We start from the raw sequence: 12,293 nt of genomic DNA on the forward strand, positions 1-12,293 counted from the left end.
GGTATTTAATTTCACTAAATACTGCCAGATGGTTCTCCAGAATGGTTGCATCAATTTGCACTCCCACCAGTAGTGCCTGACTGTTTTCTTGAAGCTCTTCTTAGAGCAGACGTTTGGTTGATTGCTGTCACTTAATCATCATTATCCTAATCACTAGCATTTAATAAGTGGTGTACTTGGAACTTAAGGAGCAGATGATATACTCAAAATCAGGCCACAGAAAAATTTAAAACCAGTACACATGTCTGTTCCAGCCAATTGCTTTGCAACTTGGATTTATATACTTGTTTTTGAAAATGCAACAGTATTTGCAATATCATTTTAGGTGGAAAAAACCCTTCTGGAAACAAAAAGAAATTAAAAATTATTTGTCAGCAAAGCTAAAAATTGGATACTCAAATAACAACTAGGCAAGAAATAGATATTTATATCACCAGCTTAATTCATAAAGTAGAAATAAAGCCACAAAGTTTTTTTCCCAAGGTTATTATCTAGCAATGTATGTTATGGGGTTGTGGCTTAACTCTTTCATGTAACCTTTAAGTGAGAGCATTTCATAAGTAGTATCTACCATTTAAAATAAAAAATAAGGACTTGCCCGTGGCTCACTCGGGAGAGTGTGGTGCTGATAACACCAAGGCGGCGGGTTCGGATCCCATATAGGGATGGCTGGTTTGCTCACTGGCTGAGCGTGGTGCTGACACCACCAAGTCAAAGGTTAAGATCCCCTGACCGGTCATCTTTAAAAAAAAATAATAATAAAATAAATAAATTAATTAATTAATAAAATAAAATAAAATAAAAAATAAAAATTTAGATTTAATTAAACTGCAATCCCAAAGTTATCAAATCAAATCACTACGAGAGTGGGCAATGAGGTTACTCTTTGGTCATCCATTGTCTCACACACTCAGTATGACTGGAGAAAGAAAACGAAGATTGAATCAACACATAGCAGTATCCCTACAACAGGTCATTCTTTCAGTTAACATGAACAGACCCACGTTGCTTTTTATTAGTGAGCTTCATTTTCCTCCTCTGACCTTCAACCTGTACATTCCCATTTTAAGTTTCTTCACAAGAAAATTTTTGTTAATTTTCCATTTAGAAATGTTTTGATCAATGATTTTTAAGCAATGATGTTTCATTCCACAGGGATTTTTGGTTTAGCATCTATTGAGGCCCAGACTTTTTGATTTTCTTTTTCTTTTCCTTTTTTTTTTTTTAAAGATGACCAGTAAGGGGATCTTAACCCTTGACTTGGTTTTGTCAGCACCACGCTCAGCCAGTGAGCTAACCGGTCATCCCTATCTAGGGATCCAAACCCTTGGCCTTGGTGTTATCAGAATCACACTCTCCCAAGTGAGCCACAAGCCAGCCCCTACGCTTTTTGATTTTCAGTTGTACACCTGGTTTATCTACTTGTAAAGCCAAAACTTTTTATTATATTGTACATTTGATTTGGAGTCTTATACAATGAAGACTTAAAGGAATGAAAATCCCATCTTATGTTGAGAAAACATGGCCAAGAACACAGTATACAATACTGAGTGGTTACGAGAAGATTTATACTGCATAAAGCTTACACATATTTAGGTGATTAAATTAAAATAAGATTGTCCTGGGGTATAATTCAATAGAAGCAAGTGTTGTTGCATAGTTTTGTCATTAACAATTTAGCCAGTGGTTTAGGGGAGGTTGCATAAAGTATTGGATGGGATTATCACAGTATTTGAAAAGTCAAAAATAGTTTATTACAACAACTCTAAGGATATAATTATTTGGGATTAGGACACAGTTTTCTCTATCAGTTTACCTGGTGTTCCTCCTCTGGGACATCCTTTGGGGAGAAAAAAAAGTTGCGACAGATGATATTATCTAAAATGGGATGAAAAGTGCAGATTTGGCTTACCTATGCTGTGTTTTGTCGAGGGCGTTAGTACACAGTTGAAGAAACACCAAGCCAAAGAGCAGCCAACATCATCCTAATTCACTGTGACAATGATTTCCGGGACAGCTGTCAACCCACACTTCAACTAGGATTCACTCAAAAGCAGTATAGATTTAGATTTTTTTCTTTGATTATTTTCCAGTGTTGCCCAGATAAAAAATACTTTTTAAACAAATAATTAAAGCTGGTTCTGTGTGCACAAACCCTTCAGTTAGCTGCAAAGAGACTGCTTAGTTTACAGACTGTCACCCAGGCAACCATCCGCTGTGCGTTTAGCTTGGAGAATTGAAAGCAGGACAATCTCATCCAGGAGGGAAAACAAGTGTTGTACACTCTTCCAAGTTGCTGCTTAAGTGCTTAAAAGAGTTGGACCCCTGTGCACTTCCATGGTTGGCACAATCACCATTACCACCTTACCCACTGAGACTTTCTCCCAGGAAAGCCATACCTTTGTAATTTCTGTAACATGTCAGAAGGGCCCCTTTCCAAACCTGAATATAGGTCATAGAATGAGAATCCGATGGATTACTCCCAAAACTGGTTGTATTCTTAGTCATGCTTGAGAAAGCACCAGTGAACAGAAATCCTTACATTAGAACATATTTCTTGTCTAGACAGGCTTGTGGTATTCTGAAGAAAAAGCTTTGGTAAACGGACTGCATTTTTGTCTGACTCACAAATGGTAATAAACCCAGCTGAAAGAAACTTCAAATTGTATATTACAAAAACATACGCATGAGGAAGTAGATCCAGGGCACTCCAAAACACCTGGCATTTGTATGCTGCTAGATTTTTTTTCTGCCACTTACTGAAGAATGCAGGGCTTTTTTTTTTTTTTTTTTTTTTTTGGCAGCTAGCCAGTACAGAAATCCAAACTAGCCTGATGATTTTAGAATTATTAAATTCTAGCTTCTGGAGGACAAAGAATGTGTTTTAATTACCTTTGTTTCCTCTATTGTGCTTATGTGTTTTACACATAGAAAGTTCTCCGTGAATGTTTGTAGAACTGGATATATGCCCAGGAGAGCTCAAAAACAGTGGCGAATTCCATGCAATGGCATTTTGTTCACTAGAGAAGAAGCTCAGGTTCTCAGCAGTGCTATGTTTTTTCACATTCTGGGTAGGTGAAGAAGAGGAGAAATAATTTCAGAAAACAATAGTGCCAAATGAGATGCTGTAAAGGAGAGGCCTGAAAGGGATGGCAATTATGAATCCAATGTTAGCTGTAAAAGAACACTACAAATACTTGTGGAATGCTTGGGAAACCCCAATGTGCTGAGTAGAAAAGGAGCAAAGGATTTCAAGTTCTAAAAAGAGCTTTTCTGCTGAGGCAGCAGTGGTTTGAATGTGAGCTGCATCTTCTGCATGTTAAATGACCTATTTGTCCCTTGCATTACAGTTGTGGGGAAAGATGGAAGATTTTTTTAGGAAGACCATGAAGGAGCCTGTTGTTTTTAAGGAACACAGTTTTCCTAGGAGCACTTTGCCCAACATCTTTTTCACTTACAAGGTGGTGGAAGGAGTTGGGGATGAAAGGAAGGAGGCAATGTAAATGAGACATCTCAGTTGGCTGAGAGGAGAGACAGGAGATCATTGAGGTCCAAGAATCACAGAAATCTTGATAAATATGAAAGAGAAGAAGATTTCCTGTGACTCTGAGTGGGTGGCTACTAGTTTCATTAACTACGGTGTTTTGCAATTCAAAAAGGCAACATGAGCAGGGAGAACCCCAACTCTTCCACATGGAGCCAAAGATGACATTTTTTTTTCACAGTCATTAGAACTTTATTCCACATGTCTAAAAGGCAAAGTTATGAAAGATATAATAAAGACTCAAACTAAAATTCTAGAGGTAAAAAGTACAATGCCTCATGCTCATTGTAAAAATGCAAACAATGTCAGGGGTAGGAGTAAATACCCGAAGAATCAGTAGACAGAGTTGAAAGTGGTTGCCTCTCAGGTGGGGCAGATGGGACAGCATAGGCAAGTAACTATATTTTTCACACAAGCCTTGTAAAACTACATGTATTTGACTTTTTTTTTTTTTTTATAGACATAGGTTAGGAGGAGTTGAGGAAAGTGATGGCACTGTGACAGTGACTGCATTAGCGTAGGGTCAGATTTTGCACCTGACTGGGAAGGTATGGTCTAGGGTAGAACAGAGAAAGGGAAGACAGGCTCCTAGTAATGCTACAAGGAAGACATTTCTTAAAGCCATTGTTCCCTTGTATGGTTGATCATCGGCTTCATCTGGAGAGATTTTATAAAAACATAAGGTCTTGCAAATTCACAGAAAAACAAGCAAAAGATTTGAAATCACTCTTTATAGGAGAGGAATACAAATGGCTGACAAACACATGTAAAATTGTTTGACTTCACCAGGAATCAGGGAAATGCAAATCAAGCCATTTTTTGTTGGCATATTGGCAAAAAATATAAAAGATTGATAATATTAAATGTTATGGGGAAATATGTACTCTTGTACACTGTTAGTGAGTATGTACATTAGTAAAGCTCATTTTGGATATTGCAATCTATTGGTATCTATTACATTTAAAAATGCACATACTCTTCAATCCAGCGTTTCCACTTCTCAGTAGTTATCCTACAGTAATTCTCACACATGATCACAAAAATGCAGATAGAATAAATTTTTACCCTAGTATTTAAAAAAAAATTATTATGGAAAATTTCAAACATGCTAAGTAAACAGTATAGCATAATAAACCCCCATGCACTCATCACCCATCTAAGACTTTTATTAATAGCAATAAATGGTAAACAGTCCACATGTTAAGCCTTAGGAGAAGTTAAAAGGTAATACATCTATACTTTGTATTATGGAACACTGTACAGCAGTATAAAAAGGGAGGAAAGAATGACTTGATCACTACACATTGTATACTTGTATTGAAATATAGCTCTGTACCCCATAAGTATATACAATCAATAAGTTTCAATTAAATATTTTTTAAAAAGGGAGGAAAGAGCTTTTTATACTGCCTCAAATGGACTCCAAGTCATACACTTAAGTAAAAAAAAGTGAGGTGTCAAATAATGCATATAGTATTACACTGGTAGGATGAGGTTCAGGGAACATGCCCAGCTATCACTTACTAGGTGTATGACTTGGACAAATTGTCTATGTTCTTTCTGCCTCAGTTTCTTCATCTGTAAAATAGGGATGTATGATAATAGTATCTACCTCATAGGGTTATTGTGAGAATTAAGTAAGTTAACAGAAGTAAATCATTTGGAAGATTAGTGCCAGACATTTTTATTTGTGCAAAAAATTGATTAAAAAGATTTTAAAAACCTATTTATTTCTCTATATACAAATATGTATGTAAAAGCATAGGAAAAGGTCTGAAGGATTTCACGCTTAACTGGTATTGGTAACTGGTATTGGGAATCTCGTGTGATTCCCTTTCATCATCAGCCAACGTGTGTGATGCTGACTTGGTTGGGGGAAGCCCTGACCTGTGAGGATCAGTGTGCTTGCTGCTATAGGATCACCAATCACATCTGCCAGACAACTGAAAGGAAAAGCTTTCTATTTTGGAAGATGATGACCAGGAGACAGAGGGTAAAGTACCAACTGCCTCCCCAGTCAACTGAGAGCTGCGGTTTATATGGGTAAATGTATTGGGGAGACAGGACGTCTTCAAGCGTGATATGCACAGTTGCTTCCTGCTTTGAGAGATGTATCTGGTGAGACAGGATGTCTGCTTTCCATAAAATCTCAATTAATCTTTAAGAGCCAGCTCTAAAGGGGAAAACAAAATTAGTTCTATAGTGTGTACATGAGTGTGGGGGGTTTTCTACGTTTACAGAATCAGTGATTATATCTTGGGGGTAAAGGAGTTGAAAGGACAGCCAAGGAAGCCATTCCCTTCATGCATATCATTGGAACCTTTTTCAATGAGAAGGCATTCTTACTACTTATATGATACTTAAGTTACAATACAGATTCCCAGGTTCTACCTTTGGTGATAAACAGTGATAAGTATCTTCAAAGAACAAACAAAAATGGAAGATACAAGATTACTGCAGCAACACAGCAGAAGCAGTAGAGATGGAAATGCTCAAATGTTAGTGACTAGACTGAAGCGAACATAAAAGGGAAGTGAGGAGCAGATTGGGGCAAGCATTTGATATTGCCGTGAATGTAGTTAGTGGGATCAGAACGCTGTGACACAAAAGAAGTTTAGGATTAGATCTAAGGTTTTTTATTTATTAGTCATCTGTAGCTAGAATAATTTACCATCCCAAACAAGAAAAGAGTGGAGATTAAATAAGAATACGCATGTGTGAAATATAGTAATTAGTTGTACATGGATATATGCACACACATACATGCTTAGCAGAATATGCTTATTATCTAAACTTGTACTCAATTCTCATGACTCTTTTCAATTATTTTGTTCCCCACATTCTGAGTTCAAGGTCCATTAAAATATTTAAAAAATGGAAACACATAACTTGGGCAAATGAAATTAACTAGCCAGTAAGCCTGTTCTGCCTGAATCTGCCAGACAAGTTATAAATTTAAGGACTGAAACTGTTTTTGACTTACTATGACTATCTAGAATAATTCAATTTCTTCATATTTTAGCTTCTTGTAGGCAGGCACCTTGTTGTTATATTTTTGTTTTCCAGTTTCTGGAAACAGCTCCAGGCACATGGCTGTGGCTTTTAACAAACGTTTATTGAATGAGCAAGTGGCTGAATGTGTATGGTGAGTGAATGGAGACTGCATATATTTCTCTTGAAATTCTCTAGATTTTCCTTGCCTGAGTGACTATGCCGCTTTCTGGTTCAAGAAATAGTGGACTACCTTGTGTGTGTTCTGAAACATCACTTGAAAATTTTTCTACCACTGATTTTACAAAGAGCTTTAAGAAGTCGGATAGCCATTACGCATTCCTTTCTAAACCTTGTTATAGTTACTTATGGTTATATCTCTAGGCACTCAGACTGTAAGAACCAGGGATTATTCTTCTTTGAACCCTATCCACAGGACTGCCCACAGTGCTATAACAGTATGCACTTGGTAAATATCACTGAATGAATGAAAAAATGCTGTCCGATTATTTTGATTTATGAAATTTCTCTCTGAAGAGTTTCTTGTTCTCATAGCGTGTCTTCCTCTTCCAGCTGTACCTTTTATTGCAATCGTTCTCATGGCAGCATCATAGAGAATTTCTAATTCTCCCTGCACAGAGGTCATCAAGATAGATGAGGATGGTGTAGTCCCGCGGCTGTTGCTCCTTTCGCAAACAATGTTTGCTCTATCCCTGAGACCTAATTAAACTGTTTTGCCCCCACATTCCTCTGAGGACTAAGCTGAGGGTGAGTTTTCCAGGCTTCTAATCTCTTAAATTGCCTATGCGTCAAAATATCTCCCCATGGCCATTATTGGTAACACCTTGAAATAACTGAATTATGCCAAAGAGGAAACACACTTTCATGGAAAAGCCCTTGCCTTTGGATATGTAGCAAAAGAGCTTCTAATACTGAAGATACAGAATCTTTTCTGCTTTGTGAACCAGTAAAAATCTAATAAAAGTGCGTCTCCCCTGGGTATTTTACATCATTAGCATCCTGGCTTCACACTTCGCTTTAACAAATAACTTATTTTAAAAATTTCTCCAGGGAGAAATCAAGGAGCCAAAAATATCTTGGAAGAAAACTTTTCCTAGCAACCTGATAAGGCTCTTTTCATGCAGTTTGTAAAATTTAACTTCATACAGCAAAGTCTTTGTGAATTTTTAGTTTCTGATTTTGGTATGTAGTGAAATTTCTCCATGGCTAAGCAAGGAGGAAAAAAGCAACGCCTTACATTTGAATAGCACTTTATGGTTTTCACAGTACATTCGTTGTAAATGCTACTAATATAATTGATCACCTATTACATGTTGACACATTGTACTGTTTTACAAATGAACATAAAACTTAATCTGAGCCACAATCCTATGCAGTAATAGGTATTACAAGTTCTATTTTACTAATGGAGAAATAGGTTTAGAGGAGTTAAGCAATTTGCCCAAAGTAATATAGTTAATAAATGGCTGAAACCAGACTTGTCTGACCTTAAAACCACGGATTTATTTCACTTGGTGAGAATCTTAAAAAGTGAACAAGAAATTCTTTTCCTTTTATATGTACATATCTCTCTCTGTCTGCATCCATCTTTATCTTCCCTTCTTTCTCTCCTTAAAAAAGGCCAACCTCACTAACATATGCTTCATTCTCTCCTTCTACACAAGTTCTGAATTCTTTGTACTGCTTTGCCACACAACTCCAGGGGATGCTATTTACAAGGTGTTCTCTGTGGGTGGTACCTCCTGAAGCAAGACCTCAGAACACAATGTGAGTGGTGTCCCCTGGAGCTGTGTGATCATTCAGCTCTGTGGATTTCCTCCCCTCTCACCTTTTTAACAACTGTGTCTTTCAGCTCTCCTATCTCTCCTTCATCATCAATCTCTCTCAACTGGAGTATTCCATCCCATACAAACATGTCTACCATGCAGGTGCAAATTGAGACCTCTTAGGTAACAGATCTGCAACATAACCAGCGCCACTTTGGACAAGGCCAAGTACAAAATCGCGCCGCCCACCTCCTCCCCTCCCCTCCTCCCTTCCCTTTACAGAAGCCTCCTGACTTAGAAACAACTTTCCGGCTTCTGCATCAGTGCAGTTCTCCACCCAGTTATATCAACCTAATGGTTCCTCCCCCCCGTACATTTCGCATCCCAAAGTTAATATAAACTCTGGCAAACCCATTGTTGGGGCTATCCACCATTTTCAGGGCAGCCATGGGCCCTGTGCCACTCTGAGCACAGCCCAGCAGATTTCTTTCTTTAATAAAGCTTGAACGGTACACGCCATCTTGGCTCACTTTCTTTCATTGGGAAAGACTACTGCTATAGTAACCCACTAGTGTCATGAACACAAACTAGAAGGAGCATCAAGAGACAGGGGCTCAAGGGTTGGACTGGCAAAAACTACCCGTTGTCAAAATTCTGACCTTTACCAGGGTACTTAGTTCATGGAAAAATAGAATTAAAAGATAATACAAATCTTTCCACGAACTTTTTGAAGTACACTCATAGTTTCCTCATGTGCTCTATTTACATCACCAAAAATTAGATCTCTTATTTTAAGTATTTTTATTACTGAGTCTTCATTTCCTAGTACCCCATCCCCAAATTCCCTCTGTGGGTCGTAAAACATTAAGTGAGATTTAATTATTTTTAACTTTTAATTTTGATAAATTTCAAACAAACAAAAATAAGGAAATAGCATAATATACACCCTTGTACTTACCACCGGCTTAATTAACCACTCAAAGCTTTTATTTCATTCCCGGCCCCACCCTCTTCCCCTCCAATCTCAGTCTTGGTATCATTTCATCTGTAAATATTTCAGTATGTATGAGCTAGAATTCTTAACTGCTAGCTGGCATCCCTTCCGCTCAATAGCTTAAAAAGTGAAGTGTTCATTGAACAGCATGTTGCTTTTTCCAGAAAACAGATAACTTCAAGACTTAACCAAACTGGGTAAAATTCTTTTGGGGGGAGGGGTTAGAGGGGTGGACTGGTAATACAGCACCCAGCTCAGTGCCTTGCAATCAATAAAAAGAGGTTGAATGAAAACAAACTCAGTGTGCTTTAGGTTTTTCAATCTTATTCACATGAGCCTACGGACTTGTCCTGCCTCCTTGCTTCTGTCCCCTTCCTGTATTCATTGCTCTACAAGAAATTTTCAAATTTCATTAAACCAGACAGAGGGAAGCTTAGGGGCCAGACTAAATTCTTCCTGCCCCGGGGGAACAAAGAGCATTCCCCGCCACCCCAGGCCGAACTCACCAACAGAGGGCGGGCCTGGCAGGAAGCCCCGCCCAGGGTTGCTCCTCCCCCTCCCCAGCTCGTCCGCTCTTCTTCCCGGCAGTCCTAGCGCCTAGTCCGGCGCTTCTCAAGATGGCGGCTGACAGTGAGGTGAGGTGTCTTCCCTTTATCTATCCATATCACTCAATTCTCTGCTCCGCGATATGGCCACGGGGCTCAATCTCTTTCTTTCTTTCCTTCCCCTTCCCGCAGCCCGAGTCCGAGGTATTTGAGATCACAGATTTCACCACTGCGTCTGAATGGGAAAGGTGAGTGAGTCGCATTTTCGGCTGCAGACACCCTGTGCCCCGGCGCTCCCTCGCCGCTTCCCTAACCCGACACACCACGTGTGACGCCACTTCTTTGAGAAGTAAGATTTATTGGCCCCGGGTCTCCTCCTTCTCTGGTCAGCTGCAAACCTCTTGCGCGTCTCGCCTCTTGTCAGCCAAAACCCCTGAGACTCAGGCTCCCAGGAAAAGTTTTGTTTTCTCTACTCTCAGATTACTTTCCTTAGACCTTAGGTTTTCTGGTGGTTGCCCACCCGCAAAAACAATTTCCGAGGCGACCACTACCATTTCTGTTTTCATTTCTAACTCATTTTGCTACCGTAAGCAGTAAACTTAGCAGGTACTTTTTTTCCTTCCTGTGTACATTGGCCTACCCTTTTCAGAGGAGGCCTTTCTTCAGAGTATTTGTGGATGTCCATTTTCCACACTCGCACCATCTCCATCCTGTCTTTTAGAATAACCTTTTTAAAAAGTCGGCATATGGCTTTGTTGGAAAGCTTTGATTCAAGTCGTTACATTTCAGTGGGAAATGTGCCCAGGCTTCCTGTGCCTATCAAACTCAGATGAACAGCTGTCTGGGTGAAACTGTTGTATTAGTGAAATTAATCGAAAGCCGAGTTTGTGGAGGAGTCATAACTTTGATCGGGAAGTTCCGTGTTACAAACCCGTCAGTTTTCTGAGTGTCGAGGTCAGTATTTAGATTTGTTGCAGCATTTCATAATTTTTCTGGTTGGGAGAGGAAATTTGTGGATGTCATGTCATTAGATGGCATAGGGAAATGTAAGAGATCCCTGCTGGAATAGTTTGATCTGTGTTATCCCCCGCAGAAGAAGAATAACTAAGAATATAACTACACTGGCGAGACTTCATTGAGCAGGTAGTGTGTGTCCAGAGGTATACTAAGGGGAGAAAAAACCCCAAAGACAAAAGCTTGATCCATATGTTAAAAAAACAACAGCAGCAAATAGTTTAAATGTAAGCCAATTGGTACTAACTGTAAAAATATTAATTTAAGTGGGGGTGACAGTGTGGATTTCAGTTTTTGGAGATATTGTTATAGAAAAGATAGAAAATAAGCTGGGCCTTGAAAGTGGGATGTGGTTGGTTAGATATGAGAACAGACTGACATGAGCAGAAACATAGATGAGAGTGAACCTTTGGGACTACATGAAGAAGTAGGTCTTCACTGGAGTGATGGCTATCTATTGAAGGGAAATAAATAAGGTTAATAGGGAAGATGGGATCAGGTTATTGGACAGCCTCCAAAGCTAAGCAAAGGAATCTAGATTTTATGCTTTTGACCAGTGATTCTTATACTTTAGTGTGTATCAGAATCATAGATTGCTGGGCCTCAGCCTCAGAGTTTCTGATTCTGTAGGTATGAGGTCTGACCCCCAAATTTACTTTTCCAACATGATTCCAGGTAACATAGATGTTGCTGGTTAGGAAACAACACTTAGAGAGAACCACTGCCTAAGACCATAGTGAGAGACCCTTGATTTTAGAGTGGCCAGGTGATAATGATGAGAGTTGTTTCAGGACGTGAGGTAAAATGAAGGTGAGCAACTTACCTTGATTCATAGTTAGGTTGGTGATTTGGGGATTGGAGAGAAAGGGAAAAAAGGAAGGAGAATTCTAAGATATTTCAAAAAGATTTAAGTACATAAGCTTGATGATAAGTAAGAGTGAGAAGACTCAAACATAGAACTGCAGTTTCTTGCCTGAAAGGAAGATAAGGAAGTGTCAAAGTGAGACGAGTACAGTTTTGGACCTGTTGAATTTGAAATAATTTGATGTTGAAGGTAGTTAGGAAAATGTAATTTGAACCTTGGAGGGTGGGAATGAGGAAATGTCAGAGTTTTGAATGGAAAAATGATCACTTTCTCCCAGTTAAATGTTTAAAATAGCCTGAAGGGGAATATTAAATTCTTTAGCTTCTCATATGGGAATAATTAACACAGTTATGAGAACTATCACAAGGTAGGGAGCTTGGTTTTTGGCTTTTATGCTCTTGTTTGCAGAGCAAAACTAGAGTTTTATAATTCATGAGAAAAATGTTAAGACATTGGAGTCTCTTAAACCTTGAGTTTAATGTTTGAATGAAGTTCTTGTCAGTATCTTATGAACCAGACAGTTTATTGAGAGGACTGAGTAGAAACTCATAAC

At 38.8% G+C, this 12,293-nt stretch overlaps 1 protein-coding gene across 1 annotated transcript in view; it reads left to right on the plus strand.

Annotated features, from left to right (window-relative positions):
• The first annotated feature begins 9,928 nt into the window (after positions 1–9,928).
• The window catches only part of RAB3GAP1 (RAB3 GTPase activating protein catalytic subunit 1), a 113,564-nt gene continuing 111,199 nt past the window's right edge, over positions 9,929–12,293 (plus strand). Inside the window, exons 1-2 of the mRNA XM_063105943.1 lie at positions 9,929–9,951; positions 10,054–10,109. Of these exons, the coding sequence (XP_062962013.1) occupies positions 9,934–9,951; positions 10,054–10,109 (74 nt within the window). The 5' untranslated portion in view covers positions 9,929–9,933. The remainder of the gene's footprint in view (positions 9,952–10,053; positions 10,110–12,293) is intronic.

Source organism: Cynocephalus volans, chromosome 1 (assembly GCF_027409185.1).
Source record: "Cynocephalus volans isolate mCynVol1 chromosome 1, mCynVol1.pri, whole genome shotgun sequence".
In the NCBI taxonomy this organism is placed as follows: Eukaryota; Metazoa; Chordata; class Mammalia; order Dermoptera; family Cynocephalidae; genus Cynocephalus; species Cynocephalus volans.